The 25,366-nt window shown below is 36.8% G+C and overlaps 1 protein-coding gene across 1 annotated transcript in view; it reads left to right on the forward strand.

Annotated features, from left to right (window-relative positions):
• The window catches only part of LOC140687005 (ankyrin repeat domain-containing protein 26-like), a 53,210-nt gene that overhangs the window by 20,762 nt on the left and 7,082 nt on the right, over positions 1–25,366 (forward strand). The window contains exons 18-29 of the mRNA XM_072942142.1: positions 989–1,062; positions 2,296–2,946; positions 5,037–5,188; positions 5,679–5,849; positions 8,227–8,260; positions 8,542–8,683; positions 10,831–11,041; positions 12,248–12,431; positions 14,871–15,383; positions 16,826–16,978; positions 23,333–23,699; positions 24,279–24,484. Of these exons, the coding sequence (XP_072798243.1) occupies positions 989–1,062; positions 2,296–2,946; positions 5,037–5,188; positions 5,679–5,849; positions 8,227–8,260; positions 8,542–8,683; positions 10,831–11,041; positions 12,248–12,431; positions 14,871–15,383; positions 16,826–16,978; positions 23,333–23,440 (2,393 nt within the window). The 3' untranslated portion in view covers positions 23,441–23,699; positions 24,279–24,484. The remainder of the gene's footprint in view (positions 1–988; positions 1,063–2,295; positions 2,947–5,036; positions 5,189–5,678; positions 5,850–8,226; positions 8,261–8,541; positions 8,684–10,830; positions 11,042–12,247; positions 12,432–14,870; positions 15,384–16,825; positions 16,979–23,332; positions 23,700–24,278; positions 24,485–25,366) is intronic.

Here is a 25,366-nt window from a genome sequence, read left to right on the forward strand (position 1 = left end):
TCACTTGAAAATAACATATGGAATATCAATTCTAATTCTTCTAGGATACCCAGTCTGTTGATTAACCACACCTAATATGTGTTCTCCTTTATATACCAATTAATTTAGTGCTTTAATCAGTGATACAATCAGAGCTGTAGTAATAAGTCATACAATATTTTTTTCTGCTCCTATAGTTTTATCTTTTCTTTCCTTAGCTGCAGAATTGATGTTGTATTTACAAAAGATTCTCAGTTATCTCCTATAGTAGTGACTACAAGCTCTAAACTCAAAAGTTTTTCTAATAAGTACTGTTTATACACAGATACTTTTAAGAGTTTGTCCTCTACAGCATGGGAGCAAAGAGGATAGACATGTAAAGAAATAGTTTGCAGTTCAGCTGGTGAAGACACACTGGAAAAATCTGTGAAGTACCAAGGTAGCTCGAAGGAAAGAGATCCCTGTGTCTCTGTGGAAAGACAGCTGCAATCCAGGAGGACTTCACAGAGCAGGCTGAGTCTTCAAAGAGGAAAAGGAGTCTGTCAGAACAATAGAGGGAAACATTTCCGATTAAGGAAAGATAAAAGCATAAAAAGTAACAGTAATTTTGGAAACCATGAATAACATTGCTCTTGAAGCTTGGTATGTTGTTAAAAAGGTACTGTTAGGAGGTAGAGAATAGAGTCTATCGTGACTTTGTATATTTCTACTGTAGTTTTAAATTTTGCTTTATTTCTCTTTGTTTTGTTCATGTCTGGTGAATCAATTTGTGAGTGAAACTTTGAGATGTTTGTATGCCTTTAATCTGGTAACATCTAGTATTTCCCAAATAGTTTGTTGAAGTTTTAGATAATTAGAAGTATTTCTTAAAGAAGTAAATATCCAGCTAAAGATTAAGCTTAATTTAAACTGTCAATTGATGAAATGTTTTTTCTGTTTTTATAAAGATGATGCCTTTTATCTGGCTGTTCTAAGTAGTGAATTTTAACTAAGCATATTCATTTTTCAGCAGACCTAGACTTACAAAGGGCATCTGAGGAAGAGCAAGAAAGACTTGATGGAAGTGAAAATAACCGCTCACAGGTATGTAAAAATGTAAATTTAAATTTCTTGTTTAATACTGTTTTCTGTGCTTTAATAACACAGTTCAAAAGAAATTGCCTTTCAGACTAGACTTTTAGAGTCAATAAATAATTATTTAATATTTAGTTTTTAATGGCATTTTATCTGATTACAAATCTTAAAGTATTGTTAGGATCTATAATAATTTATTGTGAAACTTTATCCTTGGAATTGAGGCAAAAAACCTTCCTGAATATTGTTTACTTCTTCCATTTTTATAACTTCCTCACATGATAAACAAGGTGATGTCAAATATTAAATCATGTGATATAAGCAGTTGAAATTGTAAATCATATAGCAGTGATGGCCACCGAGTTAGTTTCATGTAAGGAACAGTCATTCCCAGTGGTCCAAAATTTGCAGTTTCAAATTGCAAGTCATTAATGCGAAGATGAAAGATTTCTTCTTTCTTGTGATGTGTATGTAATCGATCTCAGAATCTACAATCAGGGAGAGAATAGGGGTCATAGAGTCAACCCAACTGCTGAGTAAGAGAATCAAACCTTCCAGGATTGGACCTTTGCTGTTAGGGAAGAAACAAAAACTTTCTAATTTACTTCATTTCAGGGTAGGAAATCAGTAAATATTACTAAAAATTCTTTTATTCACTCTCACTAATGAATGTTAGAGTATAATATAACGCAGTGGATGCAGAGAATACATATTGAGATAGATCACTGTCATAGTATATCATTTGCATGAAAATTCAGGAATTTGTTCCTCTTTCTGATTGATGTTAATTGATTTTGGCACCTAATAATTTACAGTTTGCTTATTCTCCAGTTACTAGTCCTTTAAAAAAAATCTTTACATGCACTGGACGGGCTCACTATTTAAGGTATGAGAGGTGAAATATTTTTTAGTGAGGAAATCTTTGTAACGTTAAAAATGTAATCTCTAATGCTTAGTAGATTTAACATGTGTGAATTGTTTAGTTCAAACAGTGACAAAGTTAGATTTCTGAGTTCCTGTTTTTCTCCTATTTCAAGGCTAAGGCAAGTTATGTTTCACTTCTTAGTCTGTGAGTAGCCAAACATACATTAAGAAGTTTGTTAAATTGTAATTATTTTCTAAGTTTTCTTTATCCGTACCTGACTACTTAAGGATAAATGTGTTTTACAAGCATATACTGTGAAAGAAGAGAAATCTGAAGATCAAATCAAGCAGATTAATCTTTCACTTGTGCATCTGCAGAAAATGCCTAGAGAAGCAGAAATGAATAAGGAACATGACAGAAAGGACATACCTGTGTCTTCAAAACATTCTAATGTGGAGAAGCATGAGGACATGTGGGTGAAACAAGGCAAATTCGACTGGAAAAATAAGTCACAACTTATCACAAAGAAGTTAAAGCAGAAAATTGGTAAAATCCATGAAAAAGGCAAAATTACTTTCCGTCATAAGGAAGTGCCACTACATGACAACTGTGAACTACATGGTGACTTAAAGGAACTACCTTCCAACGTCACAGATAATCTATTTGATTTTGAGAAAGTAGATGCACCTGGAGCCTCTGTCTCTGTAGGATTCCAGGCAGTCTCTGAACACAAAGAGCCCAGTCTTGAAAATGTTCTTCCATCTCATTCCAAGTCTGAGTCAAGAAAGTATGGTTGCCAGTCATCTTCAAAACTTGATTTAAATGAAAATAAGTTGGCTGAAAATGGTAAGCCAGACACTGAAGACGTTTTTAACAAAACTGAGGAGCGTTTTTGTAATGACAGAGAAAATGAAGTAAGGAACCGGGTTCCATTTAAAGTGAAAGAAGACCAAGAATTTGCTACAAAAAGAAAACCAAAAAGGAACCAAAATACTCACTGGAAATCAGACACTGGACATGCACCTCAGGTAAGTGATCCAAAAAGCCTTTTTGGTTTGTGGCTTGCCCGCTCCAGTGAGAAAGAAACACATGATTCAAATAAAAAGTCATGTTATGTCTGCTGTTTCAATTACTTGTAAGAAAACCAGACCGATACAAGACCAGCTCCAGAAACCATCGCTTGCAGATAACTGCGGTGCTGATAACGCTAAAAACACAGACCCTGAATTAGGAAATGTGAGTTCTTCTCCATCAAATGGTAACAGAACATCCAAAGTATATCTAAAAGGGTTACAGCAAGGTATGCAAAGGTTTAAGAATGAGGTAGGCATGTTACAAGTAGAATTCCTGGCTTTGGAAAAAGAAAATTCAGCTTCAGAAGGAGGTAGAGGTTCCTTTGCTGCTACTCTGTTTTTTCTCTTTATCATCTCCTCCTTTCTGATCCATATTTGATCTGATTTTCCACTTATGAAAATAGCCTATGTATAAAACGGGGTCATCTCAATAAGTAATCTTGTAGAAACAGACTATTTCTGCCATCTAAATAACAGGAACTCAGGGAAGTATTTTCCTGGGTTTTGTTCTTTAACCAACCTAACTAAGTCTCTGTGCCAGTCTTTCGTATGAAGTGGGAAAGTAATTCAGCTGTGTGCCACGTGACCTTCTGAGCCGGAATAAATGCAAGTGAAATGGCTTAGGAAATATAATAAGCTCAAGGGGTTTTTTTGTTTTGTTTTTTTTTGTTTGTTTTAATCTGTTGGCTTCAATGTAAGTTGCACTTCCATAGAATTGGAAGGAAGCAGTGACTGAGAGAAGGGATATAAGCACAAGCTCTCACTAAACTGATCCGTGTATTGTGCGTTAGTGAGTGTGGGCTTATCTGTCTTACTGATCACTGGACACCTAGAATTCCATCATGGCCACTTTGAGATAGTCTTAAGAACAAATACATGTGCTCCCACATATTCTTGAATCACCACTTTTGGGTTTTTCTGTTGAGTCACTTACATTATATTATTTAATAAAATGTAGTAAGTTTTGACATGTATGATTTTATCATATAGGTAGTATGAACCCTCAGCAAAAAAAATTCAGTATTTATCTCCAAAAGAGAAAACTTGAGTTTTGAGATGCACTGAATGCTTTTTTTTTGTTCTAGTAATAGATTTTTAAAATGTGTGTGTTCTTTTGTGTGAGGTGCAAAGAATGTTAAAGATAGAACTCTGAAGGTGTTCTCCTTTAATAGAAAAAGGAGATGAGCCCTGCCTCCAACTTTGCCAAAGTCACACTTTTAACTTATCTGATCAATTTGATGAACTTATTTGGTAGCTTATTAGAGTCAGTGTTAGAGAATTGTATCGTCTTTTGACACCGTAAAATGCTGGGGAATACTGCTTTAGGGAATTTGGACAAATCACTTAACCTTTCTTGGTTGTGTTCCCATTATCAGTAAACAGTGGGGCTAAAGTAGATCACTCATTAATCCTATGTCGTCTAGCTATAAAATGGTCATGGTTATTAAATGTGAAATTGGGAAGCATTATTCCTTTTGCAGAATTCCACACTAACTGGCAATTCGTCAGTTTCACTCTGCTCCTTTCGATAAACTTGGGTTTATATATTTTATTAAACACCACTTTCTTGATACCCCAGGATCCAAATGAAAGAAGAATTATAAAAAGTAGTGGGGGAAGGATAGCTTTAGCACAGAAAGAAGAATGTTTCCTTTCTGTTCCTGAAGCACCAAGGTGTGACATCTTCTCAATCTGGCTGTTTAATGCAAAATCTAGGTAGTAAAGACAGAAGAGGAGAAATTTTATGCCTTTGTCTTTCTATTTCTCTGTCTCTGCTGTTCACATGGGGAAGAGTGGACATAAGAGCACAACATTCAGAAAGTCCTTTTTGAAATTTTAGAAATTGCTTCTTTTCCTCAAACAGAAAGAAGCAGAATTTACAAACACTTCAATGACTTGAAATGATAAAAATTAAAATAAGCACAAAAATATTTTAATCAATTGAAATCAGGGCAAACTCTGAGCCAAATGATAAAATGAATGAAAACAAAGTGTTTCTAATGAATAAAGTAAGAATTACCCTGTGTATCAAACTTTCACTAAAGGTTGAAGTAGAAGAGAACAGGAAGAAAAGTGAACTGAAAGGATCAGAAACCATGTGTGGTGGCAGTTATCATGAAGGATTAACTCGGCAGAGGAAGAGGGGAAAAACTGCTGACCAGCAGTTTCCTGCTCTGCAGAAAGGAGATCCTGATAGGTAAGCCTAGATCAGTATTCAGCAGTAGGTAATTACTATTTTCCTAGATATTGTTCAGAATTTCTTCCCAGGCTCATCTCTCTACTTGCTTCCATGTATTTTGTCCTCTTCCTTCCAGGTTCCCAGGACACACCTAAATGCCTTGTGCCTAATCTTTGCACTCACATTCTAATCTCTTAAGTAGAATAATTTCCTCCTGTCTCTTTTGCTGATGACCTCCTGTTTATTTCCCTCTTCTGTAAAACCTTCCTTATGCTCACTTTACTTTCATATGTCAGCTCCTGCATATCACATTGTATCATAATTGTATATCTGTCTTTGAAGCAAGAATTTGTGTTTCGTTGCATATGGTTGGCACTTGTTAACCATTTTGTGAATTAATAAATGATTGAAGATGGGTAAGAGTTGGAGTTTTACAAAAATTGGGTTTTTTTAATTTATCAGTAGAGCTATTTTTTAAAAATTGGCTTTTTTATGGATTGTTTTAAAGTAGCTGTCCTGGCTTGCGTATGAAGGAAGTAAAGAAGAATGAAAGTGGAAAACGGACATCAAAAGCATCTGTGACGTCACATGTATTTGAGAAGACTGCCTCACTGGCTGGTGGTCTCCTACACATGAATGAGAATAGCAGTTTAAGTGAAGGAGATCAAGGTTGTGGCAGGTAAAATCTACAAATCCTTTATTTCTAGGTGAAGATGTATTAGCAGTGATTACCTTCTCTGGGAATAAGAACAGCAGCATATAGTGCAAAGGCCAAGGCAAGAGAATTCTCAACTGTGTCGGAGGAACACTGCCGAAAGGCTAAGATGAGGATAAGTGCCTTTGACCGGAAGTAGTTTCAGTAATATGTCCCCAAGGAAGCCGGGCTGTAGTGAGTCGGTGTGAAGAGCCCCTCAGAGGACATTCCCTGGGAAGGCAGGAGAGGACTGGGTGATAACTGAAGGGGAACGTGGGGCTCGTGGGGGTTCCCTTTCTTTTTTTAATGATGAGACAGTAGATTGTAGCATGTCTCTATGCTGTTGGATGCGATTCCATAGAAGACGTGTTTTTCAATTTAACTTTGTTTGCATTTCTGATACTAGAAAGTGTATTGATTGTAGTATGTTATCTTTAAGATACTGTAGTAAACTATTCATGTATGGTTTTGTTATAAGGGCTTGTTCGTTAGTTCTGAAGCGTAATATTCTTACACAATTGAATATGCAGATAATGACTTTAAAGTTACACCATTGTCCATAGATTTTTACAAGTTGTATCCTCATAATGACTATACAAACACTTAGGCCATACTGAATAGGGTTTAATCATTCCTTGATGATTCTAGATTTTATAGTGTCCTTGACAGTATCACCATGAGTGGCTATGGTTTTGTATGCTATTGTAAAATATCAGATTATATTAACTTAATATTTGTTTAGATTCCAGGAAGAAGGGGAAGATTTTGTTTATATACAATAGAATAACAAAGTATTAACAATCTATCACAGATGATTACTTTTGGATTACTAAGTTCTAAATTCAAAAAGCCATCATGCTCCATAAGGACCTGTCAAATGCATGAACAAACAGCTGAATGGATAATGAGTGCCCGCTGATTAATGTCTTTAGCGAAAGCAAATCTTTATTAAAAGTAGATTTCCAGTATTGCCTAGGTCTAAAGTCTTTTTATTTTTAAAAAATAGGTGTTAAGATTCAGAAATTATTATTATTATTATTTTGACTTTTTTTATTGAGTCATAGTCGTTTTGCAATGTTGTGTCAAATTCCAGTGTAGAGCACAGTTTTTCAGTTATACATGAACATGCGTATATTCATTGTCACATTTTTTTTTGCTGTGAGCTACCATAAGATCTTATATATATTTCACTGTGCTCTACAGTATAATCTTGTTTATCTATTCTACATTTTGAAATCCCAGTCTGTCCCTTCCCACCCTCCACCCCCTTGGCAACCACAAGTTTGTATTCTGTGTCTATAAGTCTGTTTCTGTTTTGTATTTATGTTTTGTTTTTGTTTTAGATTCCACGTATGAGTGATCTCATACGGTATTTTTCTTTCTCTTTCTGGCTTACTTCACTTAGAATGACATTCTCCAGGAGCATCCATGTTGCTACAAATGGCGTTATGTTATCGGGTTTTATGGCTGAATAGTATTATTCCATTGTATAAATATACCACGTCTTCTTTATCCAGTCACCTGTTGATGGACATTTAATTTAGGCTGTTTCCATGTCTTGGCTATTGTAAATCGTGCTGCTGTGAACATTGGGGTGCAGGTGTCATTTTGAAGTAGGGTTCCTTCTGGACATATGCCCCAGAAATTATTTATAATTATACCTTAGACATACAATAATAATAGAGATTCATTTACTACATTCGTTAAAAATACTTAAAAATAAATATTACTTTCTTAGCATATTGTGAAATGCAAGTATTGAAGCCAGATTGCTTGGGTTGGAATTCTGGGCAGACATAGGGGCTTCGACAAATGACGTAGCCTTTCTGTGCCTCATTTTCTTCCTGGGTAAAGTACCTAATGTATTACCTACCTCCCAGGATTGTTGTGAGGATTAAAATGTCTTTAAGACATGTAAAGTGCTGATAATAATGCATAGCGGTTGCATTGTAAGTCCTCAAATAAGCTAATATCATGGTTATTAGAAAAGGGTTTCTTTCATATAAGGACTTAAGTAATACTTTCCAAATAGGTTTTATTGCCATAAAAGCCAGTTTTTATTGAAACAGACAACAACAAGAAAATCCTGGTGTATTTTTTCCTATCAAATAATACAAGTAATGTTATGTTTTTCCTTTTCCTTTGCTTGTCCCCTTGATTTAAATTGAATACTTTGTCAATAATATAATTGATATGCTTTCTTTGTCCTTTAATGTTACTGTTTCCATTGTTTGTTTAATCCCTTTTATTGAAAATTAATTATCAATGCAAAGATTTTATGTAAAAATAATAGATTTACGTATTTCTTGTATTTTCAGTATTTAGTATTAGGCTTAAATGAATTGCTTTTTTCTTTTTTCAGGTCTTCAAAGAAAATGTCTACTAAAAAGGACAAGGTACAGTAGAATACTACTTATAAAAATATTTCCCTATGGTAAAAACAATTCATAAAAGATAGAGTGGAAAAACAGAAAATCCTCCTTTGTTGTAGAGACATTTACTTAAAAATAATTTAGAAACACTATTGATAAAGTTAGCCTTTTGTCAAAAGTCAGTTCTTTCGAGAAGTGTCTGTGTTTTTGCTCTCATAAAAAGATGGATATTTATCACCTCTGGACACTAAGCATATTTTATAACTATGTTGGAGACACTGTGAAATAGCATTATTTATTTGTAGGTCAGAGAGCAGATTAATTCTGTGGATGACCTGGATGACTTAACTCTGTCACCGGAAACAGCTTCTGAGGATCACAAGTCGCTTTACCCTAATTGTAAGAGTACCCTGAGGCTAATCAAACAACTTGGCCCGGAGAGTAAAGGTAGGACCCCCGCATGACTACACAGCCTTTTTAAGTATCTCGTGGTAACGTGTGCACACCTAGTACTGCCCCAGGGAGCAAGGATACATTACAGTCCGCTGTGTCTCAGAAACGTGCTTTGTGTTAAAGCAGAAGCAGACGTGTTGTGTGCTGCCAGCCAGGGGCTGTGACCATTCCCACTTCCTGTGCTTTCTGTTGACTCTGCTGCCCCTATGCCTTCACCCAAGGTCAGGTTATCACTGCTTCCCTCCTAGAACACTGAAATCACCTCAGGACTTTCTTCTATGCTGTCCGCCTCCTGGAACCTTGGTCTACGCGGCAACCATGATTACTAGATAGTTTTTAAAATTCAGATCTTTGTTACCCCCTTGCTTAAAATCCAGCTACTGCTTCTCACAGCTCCATAGTTAAAGGCCACAGTCCTCTGGCTTCATCTTGTTTCATTTTTATTACCCTTCTTTCCACATGAATTTTGGAATCAGCTTGTCAATGTAAAAAAAAAAAAAAAAAAGTCTGCTAGTGTCCTGGAAATGAGATGTAGATTATGTTGAATCTGTAGATTAATTTGGGGAGAACTGACTTCTTAACAATATGAAATTTTTAACCCCGAACAGAGTATTTCTCCGTTTAGGTCTTCCATGATTTTCTCAGTAGTATTTTAGAGTTTTTAGTGTCTGGGTCTTTCCGTCTTTTATGAGCTTACCTGTATTTCTTATTTTTCAGTGCAGTTATAAGTAGTGTATTTTTATTTATTTGTTTTAAAATAATGTATTTTAAATTTTAGTTTCTGATGATAGAAATACAGTTGATTTCTATATACTGACTCTGTGCCCTCCAACCTGGCTGAACCCATTTATTAGTTCTGGTAGCCTTTTTATGGATTCTCTCAGATTTTCTACGTAACCAAAGGTGGTCAAGCTTTTTCTTCTTTAAACTACTGTCTTACTAAAGACAGTTCACATTTAAGACTTGCAGCCAATAAATACATTCTCTGTCACAGCTAATCAGCTCTGTCATTGTTGCAACAAGAGTAGCCATAGACAATACACAAGTTAATGGACGTGGCTGTATTTCAGTAAAACTGTATTTACCAAAGGAAGCAACCTGGCCCACAGATTGGAGTTAGCTGACTCGCACCATGTAATCATATTCCCCGCTGATTAGCACAGTTTTACCTCTTCATTTCCCATCTACATGTCTTTTGGTTCTTTATTTTGCCTGATTGCACTGGCTCCAGTATAGTGCTGAATAGAAGGAGGAAGAGAAGCCATTCCCGTCCGGTTCCTCACCTTCTGGGAAAAGCATTCCGTTTTTCACCATTGCATATGGTGTCAGCTGTAGGGTTAGCACAGATCTTTGTCATAGTGAAGACGTTCCCTTGGTTCCTAGTTTGCTGGAAGTTTTTATCAGGAATCGATATGGAGGTTTGGCAGGTGCCTCCCTTTATCCACTGACATGATCATATGGTTTCTTTTTTAGTTTGTTAATATGATGAATAACATTGATTTTTATGTGTTAAAACAGCCCTGCATTCTTGGGATACACCCCACTTGGTCGTGATGAATTTTCCTGTATTATTGGGTTTAATTTGCTAATGTTTTGTTTAAAATTTTTACCTCCATTTTCATGACATTAGTTTTCTTTCTTGTGATATCTTTGTCTGGTTTTGGATTCAGGGTAATGTTAGTTTTATAGAATGAGGACATATCTCTTCCTCTTCGTTTTTTGAGGAGAATTTGTGTAGAGTTGGTATAAAATTTTCCTAAAATACTTGGTAGAATTCACCAGTGTAACCATTGGGACTGGAATTTTCTTTGTCGTGAGGTCTTTAAATAGGACTTGTGTTTTGGTTTTTAAGATATAGGGCTTTTTAGCTTATTTGTTCTTTCTTAATTGAGCTTTTGTAATTTCTCTCTCTCAAGGAATTTTACCCACTTCATCAGAACTGTCAAATTTATTTGCTTAATGTTCATAGTATTACTTTGTCATTCTTTTAATATCTGCAGAGCTTAGAAGAATGTCTTTCATGTTATAGATGCTCAATATCCATTTGTTCAATATATGAATGAATGTGAAAATGCACAGTCCTGTATACACAAAAATTATTCATATATTTTGTTTCTATTTTTGTTTTCTTCCTAATGCAGATTCTGATAGGTTATTGAAAATTCAGGATCCAGTTCATTCGTTGAGATCAATAGAACTGAAAGAATCTGACTGTGCACTACTTAGAGGAAAAATCAAAGAAATGGAAAATAAGGTGAACTGGCTACAAACAGAACTGTTGAAAACAAGAGAAGGAAAATCACAGTTAAAACTTCAAAATGTGGAGTGGGAACGAGAGCTCTGCAGCATGAGGTGCTGAATTTCTTGGTTTTAAAGAAATATTTGAACTCTTTATATTTACTTTAATACTGTAGGTATGTAGGAGAAGTCTTAAAATTGCTAGCTTACCTTTTGGGATTGTACAGGGGAGAAAATTTCATTAATATTGTGGAATATGAGACTTGTGGAAATAACATATATATATATATATATATATATATATATATATATATATACACACACACACACACACACACACACGTATACACGCTGATTCTATATTTCATTAAAAAAAATCTTTGATCCTTATCTCTCAATTGTCCTCCAGAAAGTTTATATTACTTTACATTCCCACTTGCAGAATTATGAAATGACCATTTTTCTCAAGGCAGAAACTTTAAAAAAAATTTATGCATTTTAATTCTTAACATATAAATGGATGGGCTAAAAAGTAAAGTGGAGAGTGATTACTGGTTAGTTTATTCAGCATCTCTCTCATACAGAGATAAGATTAGTTCAAAGGTCTATGCTGAAAGCACGGATTACTCTTTATTTCTTAATTACTAAATAGGGATCCTGCCTTGTACCAAAAGGGATTTAAAAATGATTTACTAAGTAAATAATATTCAACAAGGGAAGTTCAAAGTGCTGCAAAAGGAGAAACATAAAGTGTAGGGCATCAGGGAGTAGACTCCCCAGCCTCGCCTTGGTTATGCTAATTAGTGGGTCTGTGTTCTGGAAAAGACTTCTGTGGATGGTACCTTCCCCTGGAGATCATGTAGGAGTCCCTGTAGTATCTCATGAAGTTGAAATTTTATTTCTCATGAACTTATAAACCTGTTTCTAAATAGCAACTTCTCTTTTAATTAATAACTACATTCTCTGTCCTAATGAAGGAGTAATTTATGACTATGTGGGGAAAAAAAGGGTAATTTTCAATTCAAACCTTACTGAATAATTGCAAAATTTCTTTCCTACACTATTGACCAGAGTTACTCTTGACTGAAACTCAGTAGCATTATGTCTTTTCATTGCTACTTTTCAAATATATATATATATCTATATATATCTTTATGAAGAGATTGAGGAATTTAGAATGTGAGACTTAGAAATGAAAAAAAAATTGAGAAGATAGAAATTCCATTAGTGTAATAAATCAGCATGTGAAGAACCAGATCATAAAATGAACTTTTTATTTTCTAAGAAAATAAATTTTAAGGTAAGCATATTTCACTGCAGATTCAAATTAGAACAAGAAGCAAAGAAGAAGAAAAATGCTTATATGTTATATGAAAAAACTAAGGATGACTTAGAAAGAAAAGAGAAACAATACCACGAGCAAGTTTACCTGAAACAACAACTTGAAGTCACTGTCCGAGCACTAGAATGCAAACTGAAGAGCATAAGGAATAAACCAAATCAGGTAAATTTGTCTTTTGTGAAAATTTTGTATCTGTAACACTGTTTCATCAATATTATTTATAATATTCTTTTGAATTAATCTATATTTTCATTTAAAACAGATTAAAGTTATCTCATCCTAAATATGAACTATGACATTTAGAGCTTAACTTACTAATTTCTTGGTGTACTTGGCATCTAAGAGATGCTCTGTGTCTTTTCTGAATGAAGGAATGGAAGTTAAATTGAGCTTAATCATTAACATAAGGATTGACGGTTTTGGTCATTCAACAAAGTAACCAGTCTAAGTCAAATCCATGAGTTAATTTTGGCTTTTTGAAGTTAAAATCCAGGCTGAATTGCCTTGAGACTGTGATGGAATTGGTTAAATGCCTTATAAAGAAATTTTCTTTCACTGGAATTTCAAAATCTGTAGATACTGACAGGCATATGCAGAATAGATAAACAAGATTATACTGTATATAGCACAGGGAAATATATACAAGATCTTGTGGTAGCTCACAACAAAAAAAAGTCACAATGAATATATGTATATTCATGTACAACTGAAAAATTGTGCTCTACACTGAAATTTGACACAACATTGTAAAATGACTATAACTCAATTTAAAGAAAGTGTTAAAAAAAACCTTTTTCTTTCATGATACTACATCCCTTGTGTTTTTGCTCTGTGATAAATTTAGCTGTCATATATATTAGAATTTGAGTTACTTATGTGCATTAAAGATCCCTGTGCTTAAAAAGGCTACTTCTTTTTAACAGTTTAAAAAAAATTTTTTTAAAGATTCCCCTCCTAAGCTTTTTTTTACTGTTTTTCATGGTATAAAACCCAAAACCTAATGAAATATATCTCCAGGTGTTAGAAGAGCGAAATGATGCTCAGAGACAACTTTCTCGAGAGCAGAATGCCAGAGTAATACAAGATGAAATCCTGGCCCATCATCTTTCCCAACAAAAGGAGGCAGAAAAGGCTATTAAGAAAGTGAATGCTGAGTTATTTTCTTTAGTCATCTTCAAACATGTGTGTGTGTATGAATTTGTATACTTACATAGTTTAAAAACCAATACTATAGGTACAGAAAGTATAGAGGGTTTTAAAAGCCTATATATGTAACTATATTTTCTGGGAGTTTCATTTCTGGTTCATTGGGTAAAGCAATATTTTGAATTCAAATCCATTTGCCTGCAACAGTGAAATAGTGACATTCACAATGGCCTCATCCAAGGAGAGGCTGTTCATATTTCCCATAGGAATTGATGTACTTCCCATTATCTCAAAACTGTTGCTAGTAACAGCAGGCATTCTAGTTTCTGGCAGTGATCCCACTCCTTTGATAGATGAATGGAGAAGTTACTTTATCATTTCCACTGATGGTAAGGAGGAAAAAGTATAGCCAGTTCAGAAAGCGTAGTTTGGGTGTTATTCTCCTATGTGTGATAAAAAGTAACGCTCTGCTCCATGTGGTATCCGATTTCAGTACAAGGAGCTTTTGAATATAGTGACAGACATGCCATAACCTATACTTAGTGATAATTTATTGATCAGTATTTTATTTTTAATGAAACAGTTCACTGTATTTCCCTACTATTTCACATCCATCACTGTTATAAACACCATGAAGAAAAAATAAAAATTATTGCAGAAGCAAATAGTCTCCTGATTTTCTAAGAAGAGCTCTGTAAATTTGACCTCCATTACCTTCAGTGTATTCACCATTAGGGAAATAGAAGGCTTCTCTTGTGTTTATATATTTATCCTAGAGAAGTAGCTTTGGTTTGGTGTAACAGTCAAGAGAGTCAGAAGCCCTGGTGGAAACTGTGCAGCTTGCTTGTGCTTTTAACCCTTTATTCCAGAATTGTCACAGCTAACTGAGTTAACTGATGTTTGTATACGTGCTTAGTACAGTGCTTAGATTTATCACTTATCCGTAGATGTAATTCTTATAACTCGCTCTAAAAATGTTAGAAAGGGAGAATATTTATGGAATATTCTCAGGAAAAATTTTTTTTCAGAAATTTAACCTGTCCAAATATATACCGAGCTAAGGCTCTTACTTTGGGGGTAGCTGTAAAGGTTAGATGTCAGATATAATTTTTAAGTGTAGTCAGATTTACTCATTTTTTAAGCCTCTTGGGTTTGTTGTATTTCAGAGAAAGAAAGGCCTTCCCAGTTCTGAGCTTCTTAAACATCCTTTTGTGGTTTCTTTTTTACTTTTGTGGATTCACTGTCTTTAATTAAGTTTTTGAACTTTTGGGGATTTCTGCTTGTTTAAAGTTTGAGATTTGTATCCACCTTAAGTTCTTCCAGTTGGATACCCAGTTATTGCAAACTTTTTGTTGTATAAACTTAGAGATTATTCTTTCACTTCAAAGGAAATGATGATATGTCAGTTTATTGAGTACAGTTCAAAGAGTAAGAGATGAGGGGTTTCACTTACAGGACACAATGGATTTTGAGCTGCCTGACCCAGAAGATAACTGCGAGGTGCTTCCTCAGCAACTTCCTGAAGCTGAAAGTCAAATCCGTGGCCAAGAAATTGAGCTCCATCCCAGGAGATATGCTCTTAGACCAACGACGTTGGTATTACAATGTGTGCATAGAGACCGAGGCCAAGCCCAGTGTTCAAAGAAAGAAACTGAATCCTTGTCTCAGAGCAAACAAGGGGAAGTCAACAAATACATTGGAAAGCAGGAATTCTTGGAAGAGAGAGTACGTGAACTAGAAAGTGAAAACATGTTGCTTCGACAGCAACTGGAAGTTGCTCAAAATGAGGCCAAAAGGAAAAAGACAATACTTAATATACCAGAGGCATTTCCGGATCACATGGGAAGACTTGAAGCCATGAGCAAACGAGTTCTGATGCTGGAGGAAGGAAACAAGGAATTAGTCAATGAATACAAGTGTTTAAAGGACAGACTGTATCAGTATGTAACTGACAGAGCAGAAATGAAAGTAAGTACCCAGAAAGGGAGCTAATTTTCAGACTTCCTAAGAGAAAATTCAAAGTAGTATCTGATGAAAGCTGAATGTTCAAACTAGTTGAATATAAGAAATGTGTGGGCTATAAATATATACACTGTAAAGCAGCCTAAAAGTATATCTTGTATCCAGCAAACAAGAATTAGACCTGAGAGGTGCTTTACTTTGAGTAAAGATGCTGTGTCACTTGAAATTGAGAGATTAAGCTATAAGTTGTTGATAGATACCGGCAGGTCTTAGTAGTTTACTCTTACAGTGCCCAAGTCATTTTAATCGTTCTGTCACCACATTTTAGTATCATGATGAAGCAGATAAATGAAATGCTCAGACCTAAAATGAGTATTTTGAAATTAAGATTCAATTGTGTGAACAAAAAAAAAAAAAAGAAGAGATTCAATTGTGTGGATTACCTTGACAGTCAAATCCAGATTTCCCAGATGAACTGATGTGTAAATGCTGTATCTTGCAGTACTTTTCGTTCAGTTGCTTTTCATGTATTTTTAGTTGATATAATTTTATTTTTATTCATGTCAATTGGAATTAAATTTAGAAATATTTCCATCTCAAATCATGCATTGTCATGACCTCTCCACTCCTAAAAGGCATCTACTTTTCATTCAGTCATAATTTGGGACAAATGTAAATTTTAGCAAAACTGTGTTTGACTTAGTCTCCCCTGTTCTATTTATAATTTACTTTGAATATTTTTTCAAATAATGTGCTCACAATTCTCATTTCGAGGCTCAGTTAGTCATTTGGGTCTAAGTTTGTCCAGTAGAGAGGAACTGGAGCGCTCTGTGGTGTACGAGTTTGGCATTGGGGTCCCCTTTTCAGACTGAGGAGGAGCAGCCAGATTCCTGAGTGGCAGGAAGGGAATGAGTGGGAGGGGTGGGGGGAGCTTTAGGAGCTGCAGTCCAGGAGGCAGGGGAGGCCAGGTTGTCTCAGGTCCCCAAAGGCCATTGGAATAACCTCATTTTTATTGTGAGATAGGAGTCTATTGGAAGAATTTAAACACCAGATTGACTATGTGAAGAACTCTGAACTTAAGCCTCTAATGAGAAAGAGGGAGAATGTTCCACAGTGTGGAATTTACCACCACTCATCCCACCCACACACCTGTTTCTGTTTGAGACTTCAGTGGGGGTAAAGCTTGGCCATTTCCTGGGAGGGGCAGAGAATGGCTGGTGGGGCTGCATCCATTGTCTAAGTTAACTTAACTGTCAATAAAGCAGGAGGGTCATGCCTTCTGTATCTTTAATGAAATTCTGTAAACAGGAATGTGTACCTATGAGGAAAAGAAGGTGAATTGATGTCTGTGGGGATAGTTCTCAAAATCCATATGTTGGAGTTATGTATTATTAACATAACTTAATGATAAGGTGACTTAAAAATCAGTAACAGAGTTATCTTTTTAGGCCTGTATGAGACAGCTTCAACAAGAGCTGACTGACACCCAAAAGAAAATGTCCATGTTGGAAGCTTCCCTGGAGGTGACAGCACATCATCAGACTGATTCAGAAAACGAGAGACAGGATTCAGAGAGGAAATCACATGAAACTGCGAACCCAGTATGTATGAAATTCAGCACGTCAGCCGTGAATGTGCAGCGCAGAGTGTTGCAGGACACTAGCTTTTCAGGGACAGCTTTCTTTTGTATCTTCATTATAATTACACTTTTATTATCTTTATGATGCACATTTTCCTTAAACTTTGACTTTCATTCTGCCATTTCTTTATATGTTTTTTTCTTATAATATTTTCCCTTAGAGAATTTGAGAGTTACACATCTTTCCTCACAGAAGTTAACTTTTTTTCCTATTGAACAGTATTTTTTTAGTGATCTCTCACCACAATAAGGCAAGCTAGATAAAATCAGAGGATAATGTTGCATGGCATGTTCCAGAAAATTGTCATGTCGCATCTTCACTTTTGTCAATGGATATAGAATCTGTGTGTATTTATTTCATGGATTTCAGAGTAACTTGTGCAGAAAGGTCATTATACAAACCAGTTGGAGTTAGGTATCACCTTCATTTTCTCTTCATTTTACATATGTCGTGAAAGCATGGAGAAGTTCAGATCATGAATGTACACCCAAAATAGAGAATTAAGAAAATTGTCTAGATCCTGCCTTTGGATTTTTTTTAACTTTATTGAGATATAATTCACATATTATAGGGGGGATTGCATAACTTAAGTGGTAGAGTGCATGCTTAGCGTACACAAGGTCCTGGGTTTGATCCCCTGTACCTCCTCTAAAAATAAATAAGTAAAACCTAATTACTTCCTCCCACCAAAAAAAAAAAAAAAATTCACGTATCATGTAATTCACCCATTTAGGATGCATAGTTAGTATCTCCTGGTATATTCAGAGATGTGCAGCTGTCACCACAATCAATTTTAGAACATTCCCATCACCCCAAAAAGAAAGCCTGCATCCCTTGGCCATCACCCCCAGCCTCCGTCCCCTTCAGCCCCCGGCAGCCACCAGGCTGACTTGTGTCTCTATAGATGTGCCTATTCTGGGTGTTTCACGTGAGTGGAATCACATGCTGTGTGGTCCTTCATGATTCGCTTTTTTCATTTGACAAAACGTCTTCAAGGTTCATCCATGTTACAGCGTTTGTCAGTATTTCCATTTCTGTTTATTGTCAAACAGTACTCGGTTGTGGGGCTAAACCGTTTATCCATCCATCAGTTGATGGACCTTTGGGTTGCCTCTGCTTTTTGGCTCTTGTTAATAATGCTGCTGTGAACATTTCTGTCCAAGTTTTGGTGTAAACATGTTTTCATTTCTTTGGGGAATATACTTAAGAATGGAAATGCTGTCATATGGGTCATATGGTAACTCTGTTTAACCTTTTGAGGAACTGCCATAGTGTTTTCCAGAGTGGCTGCACCATTTAACATTTTTATCCAAAGTGTGTAATTCTCCCAATTTGTATGCATTCCTGTCAGCACTGATCATTAGCTCTCCTGGTAGGTGTGAACTGGCATCTCATTATGGTTTTGGTTTGCATTTTTCTGATGACTGAGAATGTTGGGGGTCTTTTCATGTGCTTATCCATTTGTGTATCTTCTTTGAAGACCTGTCTGTTCAGGTTTTTGCCCGTTTTAAAATTGGATTGTCTTTTTATGATTGAATTGTAAGAGTTCTTTTTGTATCCTGGGTGCAAGTCTTTGATCAGATGTAGGATTTTCAAGTGTTTTCTCCTGCTCAGGAGCTTGCCTTCTTACCTTCTTGATGTTGTCTTTTGAAGAGTAGAAGCTTTTAACATTGATGAAGTTCAGTTAATCTACTTCTGTTTTTACTGTCCTACCTAAGAAACGAGTGCCAGGTCCAGTCATGAAGACACACACGTGTGTTTTCTTCTAAGAATTTTGTAGATTCAGCTCTTTGATTTTGAGTTAGTTTTATATATATTGTATGAGGTAGAGGTCGAATTTTGTTCTTTTGCATGTGGATATCCAGTTGTCCCAGTACCATTTGTTAAAAAGACTATTAATGTCTCATTCAGTTATTTGACACTAGTATTGAAAGTCAACTGACCGTAAATGTGAGAGTTTCTTTTAGATTCTCAGTGGTGATGTGTTGATCTATGTCTGTTTTTTGCCAGTACCAATTCATATGTTATGAGACCTGTTTCCAAGTCATCTTGCATATTACGAGTTGTTTTACATAGTAATAAAAAGTCAGTGTTGTGGGATGTCTGTAACTACTTCTGTGGAGATTTGCTGCTTCCTAAAGGGGCCTGTGGCCAGCTTATGCCTTGCTGACTCTGTGACATGACAGAAAGTAGGCTTGCAAAGATAAAGTCCATTCCTCCCCCCCCAATTCAGACCTTTAGTTTCTCACCCAGTACCTCCCACTTCACTCCACTTTTCGTCAAATCATGGTCACGGGATCTGCTGACTTAGTCTGCAGTAGACTTCATTATGTTGCACTCATTATAATTCATAGACTCATCCATAGATTTCACTATCTTGAGGCAAAAGATTAAGCCTGGAGAAGATTAGTTCAACCTTCCTCTTTGGAAGCCTCTCTAATCCATCATCTCATGGTTCATGATGAAGTCCTCTTTTGGCTTGGTTCCTGTGTGTAACACTGGTGCCGATCTTGTTCTTGGTGTAGATCCTGCATTCTCAGCTCCCTGTGTCTACCTCCTTTTACTTAAAAAGGGAGATGCTTAGCTGTATTCTCTAGCTTAATATGTAATTAATGAAATAAATATTTCATCCCATCCAAGGAAAATTTTTCAAGAGTACAGCTGTGAAAAATTAGATAATATTCAATCGGTTTATCAGAAACGGATAACAGATCAGTAATTTGAATTTCAAAAGTTCAAAGCCAATCTGTGTGATATGGAGAAGCATTGTGCTATAACATAAAGCTGAGACAGTCTTACCTTCCCTTACCAACAAGCTTTTAAGTAAGGTAAAGGAAAAATTGTATTTAATTTAAATACTGCCAAAGGACACTACATTTATGGTTCCATAATATTTTATTTTCTCTCTGAGGAAAGCAAAATGAAGAGTGCTAGATTAATAAGTTCTCAAAGCTGCCTGTGTCTTAGAAGTTCAGTTAATTGAAATGAGGTAAAAAGGCTGATTTTGGTAAACTGACTCTTTCTAGTTGTTCTTCAGTTATTAGACTTCAAATCCTATGTCTCCTTGCTTACCCATCTTCCTTATCCTCAAAGTTGAGGGGAAATTGTGAAATACATGCCTATTTGTAAGAAGCTGTAATTGGAGGGAACTCTGAAGTACCTTCCTTCTCACTAGTTCTTAGGTCTTTCAGCTATCTGCTACTTCTCATCAGCACTTTGTCATGAATAAGTTAATCTCAACATTTGTTACTTTCCACTTTATAGGAGACCAGTTTCTACTATATTCAAGTTACATTTCTTACTATCTTTTTCATCCACTTTCCTGTTTTTCTGTTTTTCCCTAACAAACTCCCCAAAGTTGAGTGGCTTAAATAGGCATTTATTTTGTTCACAACCTGCTCTTAGGAAAAGTGTGGCCAAGACAGCCGGCCCCTGTTCCTCTCAGCTTCAGGTGGGGCAGCTGAAAGGCGGGGGGCTGGAATCACTTGAAGGTTCATCCATTGATGTCTGATGGTTGATGTTGGCGGTGGGCTGTGGCTTTGGTGGGGCAGGCAGGTGGACCACCTCCCCTGGAACACCTAAGCTGTCTTTGTGGCCTGAGCTTGCCCTCGTGAGACTGGGTTCCAGGGTTAAGAGCGAGGCAGAAGCTGAACTGCCATTTCAAACCTGCCCTTCAGTTCACTCGGTGCCCCTTTCACCGTTTGCTGTTCTTTAGGAGCAGGGCACTTAAGGTTGGCCCATATTCTACCTTTTTTATGGAATTAATTTTGAAAATTTATGGAGACATTCAAAAACCAGCATGATCTACTCATTAGCCACAATGTTTCCTTGCTGCTTCCATATGAGAAATACACTTATCCCCACTCAGTCCCCGAGCAGGTCTCGGTCGCTGTGGTGTTAGGCTCAGGCTCCAGTCCAGGGTCTTACTTTACCATCTTCACCAGATTCAGGTGGGGTGAGGTTCCTGGGCATGGTTTCTGGAATACAGCCTCTTGGGTACACTCCTCTCAGTGCTGAGGCTTGAGGATAAGGAGACACGGGTTATTTACCGCCACACACCCGACATTCTGCTGAACTGCTAAGGACTCCCTCACTCACAGATGGAAGATGGGAGGCACACTGGCCCGTGGCAGTTCTGAAATGCAGCCTGATGCTGGCTCTTTGATTCGGACTTAGTCCTAACCCTGGGAGGGATTCTCCTTCGCTGCCCTCTCTGAGCTCTTTGCTCTGTCCCTTTCATGAGCAGTGACCTGTGTTTGCAGAGCTGAGTAGTTCTCTCAAGCCAGCTTCCTCCTCGTAGACCTTCTAAGAAAAACCCAAAGGCCTCTTCCCATTTTACACTGTCTTTGTCTCTTTCAGTCCAAGCGAGCAAGCAGTGTTTTTGCTACCACAGTTCTCTTTAAAACTTTGAGTTTCCTGTGAATTTTATTGGGGTTCATGCCACTGGAAAAGCTACTCTCACGTCTTTTTGAGATAAAGTCTTCACCTTGGGCTTCCTGTGAAGCTGTTGTGGGACCATGCCTTTAAAATTCTTACGCTTTTAAGATCTTTAAAGGAATTTGAGGCAGCACCTTAAATCTTTCCAAGGTCTTAACAAAGTCTTGGCTTCATCTTTAGACTGTTTTCCTGGCAGCAGCCTAGATTTGATCTTAGCCCAGAAGCCATTTCTCTGCTTACCCATTATGTGACAGTTGGGCACATGGAGATGCTTTAAATGGGATACAGATACTTGAACCCAGTGAGTCCTAGTTCCTTTATATTTAAGAATCTGTTTGTTTGTTTGTTTTAGCTTATTTCTCTGGTCAGTTTTACTTTCAGCTGTTCGGTAGCAAGAGTCCCGTTTCCTCCGGTTTCAGTGTCATTTTCTTCCCTGGCCTAGAAGCCTTCACTCTCAGCCCTTCAAGGGCCCTCAGGCTTCCACTAACAGTCTTGTGGACACTTTGGATTTTCACTCTTACTCTTCTCTACATCTGTTCAGGTTTCACCTACCTCCAGGTTCAAAGGCATCCCCACATTTTGGGTTCTTTTTCAATGACTGTGCCCCATTTTTAATATCAGTATCTGTGCCAGTTATTTATTGCTAATAATTTATATAATAACCAGCCTCAAAGCCTGTTGACTCAAAACAGCATTTGCTTGGTTCACAAACCTGTGTTTAGACAAGGCTCAGTGGAGCCAGCTCATTTCTTCTCCACTTGGCATCAAGCGGGCACTAGAATAATCTAAAGGCTTGTTCATGCCCACATCTGGAAGTTGGAGCTGGCTTTGGTTAAGGACATTCCCTGGGGTCATCAGCTGGGACAGCTGCATGTACAAAGACTCAGTAGGTGGCCTGGGCTTCACAACGTGGTGGCTGGGTCCTAAGGGTGAGCATCCCTACGGAGTGAAAGTCAGAAGCTATTTAGCCTTAGAAATGACACAGCAGTGCCCCCACATTCTGTCCCCTAGAAACCAGTTGACTGAGGTCAGTACATACTTCAGGGGAGGGAATTTCATAGGGGAAGTAGTCAAGGAATTTGTAGAGATGTTTTACAACCACCACCTCTGCCTGCCTTGTCTTACCAAATAATCCTTCTATCTGAAGGAAAGTAGTTCTTCCCTAGTCAGTGTCACTGAAATTCCAGCAAGTTTTTTTGTTTGTTTTTGTTGAGTATGTTCTCCTGTTTTGCGGAGAGCCACAGAGGATTACGAGAATTAAGGCTTTTTTGTTTGTTTGTTTGTTTAGAAAAATGTATGGATCACCTTACTAAACCACTACACTAGGAGATGGATTTCTCCTTAACTCTGCGAATCATTCATTGCTCCTTGGAATGCAATTCAAACTAGCATAAAATATTTGTAGTTCAGAGAAAGGCTTATGGCATTAGAACCCATATTTGTAAGATGTACTAATTGCATTTTTTTTCAAAGTCTTGTTTTGGGAGACACTTATTAATTCAGCCCTAAGTAACTCAATATGATCTCCCTAAAACTTTAAAAATCATGGAGAGTTAAGACTTGGGGGAGGAAGGGGCAAGAGAGTTTCTACTAAGACGTGCCTTATAGTCATTTTATGTAGGAAAGACATGAAGCAACTACAGAAAAATAAAAGAGTATAAAATCAAGTACAAATGTATAACAAAGATGATGACAGTAAACAGTATATTTTTGTGACTCTTTTTCTTGATTTTCTGGGTAATTTGAGTTTCTCCATTCCACAAGGCAGATACCATTTTATTGTAACTGAATTTATTTCAACTTTTGATGCTGGGTTAGAGTTAGGCTGTTCTCGGTCTGCTAACCTCATTACCAAAGAGTGTTATCTTCTTCATGCAGAATGCTGATCTTCCAACAAAAGTGGAATCTAAATCTTCAGTACTTCTCCATGTGAGTGCAGAAACTCAACTTTTTCTAAAGGAGTTATTATCTATAAAAGAATTGTAAAAGAAATCTGGCACACTGGAGGAGGAGAAGAAGAAGTTGGAAGAAGGAATAGTAAGCCTCCAACGTCGCCTCGAAATGAACACAGTGGAACGCAGTCCAGTAGAACAGTACAAAACGGGAGACTGAAGAGCAAGCAAGACGGGATGTAGTAGAAAAATTGAAAGAACTCAGTCAAGTCGTGCAGTACAACCGGGAGACTGAAGCGAGAGCAAGACAGGATGTAGCAGAAAAATTGAAAGAAATCATCCAGTTTTTACAGGTGCAGCATTGATCTGTAACGTGCTCTAACTCACTTTGCTGAGAATTACAGTTTGGATGTGTACGTTTTATGTGTTTCCTCTACTTCCCATATAGCAGTTTGTTTTGTAGATTTCTGGAAGGAAGGCCGCATTTGTTACTCCCTTTAAATAATTCAGTTTCCATCACTGCTATCATTAAATTGATCTTCCAGAACAATTGTCACTAGAGAATCATTTTAAGACTGATTGGTGTAAATCAAGACTACTAGGAGGAAAAGAATATATTGTGATGTAAATGCTGTGCCACACTCTTGGATTACTCTTTGGTTGTATTGTTCAATTTTTAAAATTTTAAATTGATCCTATCATTCTTTAAACTATCACATTACACGAGTACTAATATAAGAGTGATTCAACTTTAATTTCATAATTCAGATTTAATTCACTTGACATTGATGATAAGTATTTTAAAGTTCAGCTTTTTTTTCACACTTAAAATTGCTCTCTGAATCACTGACTCAAAAGTAAAAGGAACAAATATACTGTAATTACTCAGGTTATAAGTATTTTTAAAATTGTATCCTTTTAATTTGTTCTAGGCACAAGCAGCATCTCAAGAAAACTCATTAAGAGAGGATAAACGTGCTTCAGGAAGTCAAATGGAATACAAAGTTAAAGATCTGGAAACTGAACTGAAAAGTAAAACTTTTCCGTTCGATTCTAATGAAAAAGTATTGGAAAAATACAGACAACTGTACCTGGAAGAGCTAGAAAATAGAATGTCATTGGCAAGTCAACTAAACTCGTAAGTCAAAACGTAGAATTATAGGAAATAATTTAGGTCATTAATTTGCCTCTTAGGCATAATTTTTATTGAGCAAAGTTCATGAGGTGAGTAGCAAGTGAAAGCTAACGAGATAGAGTAATTTTGGGAAATGGTGTTAGTAAATGAACTCTCCTTTAAAATGTCAGTCCAGGGCAGTTTGCATCTCACTGCCTTTTGTTGCTTTTACATGACTTTATTTTTTGTATTTGCATATATTTAACCTGATCTAGTCTTTAAGCTAGGGGTTTTGCAAACTTTGTAAGTTAGACAGCCATATTATGACAAAATTTCTAGCTGGAATTCCCAGAAACAGAAATGTTAATGAGTTTAAAATTAACTGTGTTTTAGAAGAGTACAACTGAAACCCATGGGGCCCCATTCTGGTGTTTAGCGAATTTACTTTCTTGATTGTGATATTTGGTGTCACCACTAGTGGGCACACTGAGACGAAGTACTGTATCCTTCTAAGTTTGTCTCCTGTACGTAAAGGCATGCTTGGGAAAGAGGGGGAAATTAACATGGGGTGTAGGGCAGTATAGTGGTTCACAAAGTGGCTAAAAAGAATATGGTGGCCTGCCCGAGGGGGTGTGTGGAAGACAGAAAGGGCAGGTCCCACCTCCCCTGCCTGAATAGCAGTGTTATAAGCTACAGTCTCCCCGCTATCTGAAAGTAGAGTGTTTCTATGGAAGTTGTCGGTGTAAAGCAGAGAGGCAGTTACCTTAGGACACATCTTGCTGGTGGATGCATAAAATAAATATGCATAAAGCACAGGTGCTCACAGACACAGTCCAAAGCCGTGGCGGCGTGATGCCGGGATACTGAGTGTGGTTCTGGGGAAGGAGCTCGGTGGGGCCCCTCTCG

The sequence above is a fragment of the Vicugna pacos genome, chromosome 18 (assembly GCF_048564905.1).
Source record: "Vicugna pacos chromosome 18, VicPac4, whole genome shotgun sequence".
NCBI classification, from domain to species: Eukaryota; Metazoa; Chordata; class Mammalia; order Artiodactyla; family Camelidae; genus Vicugna; species Vicugna pacos.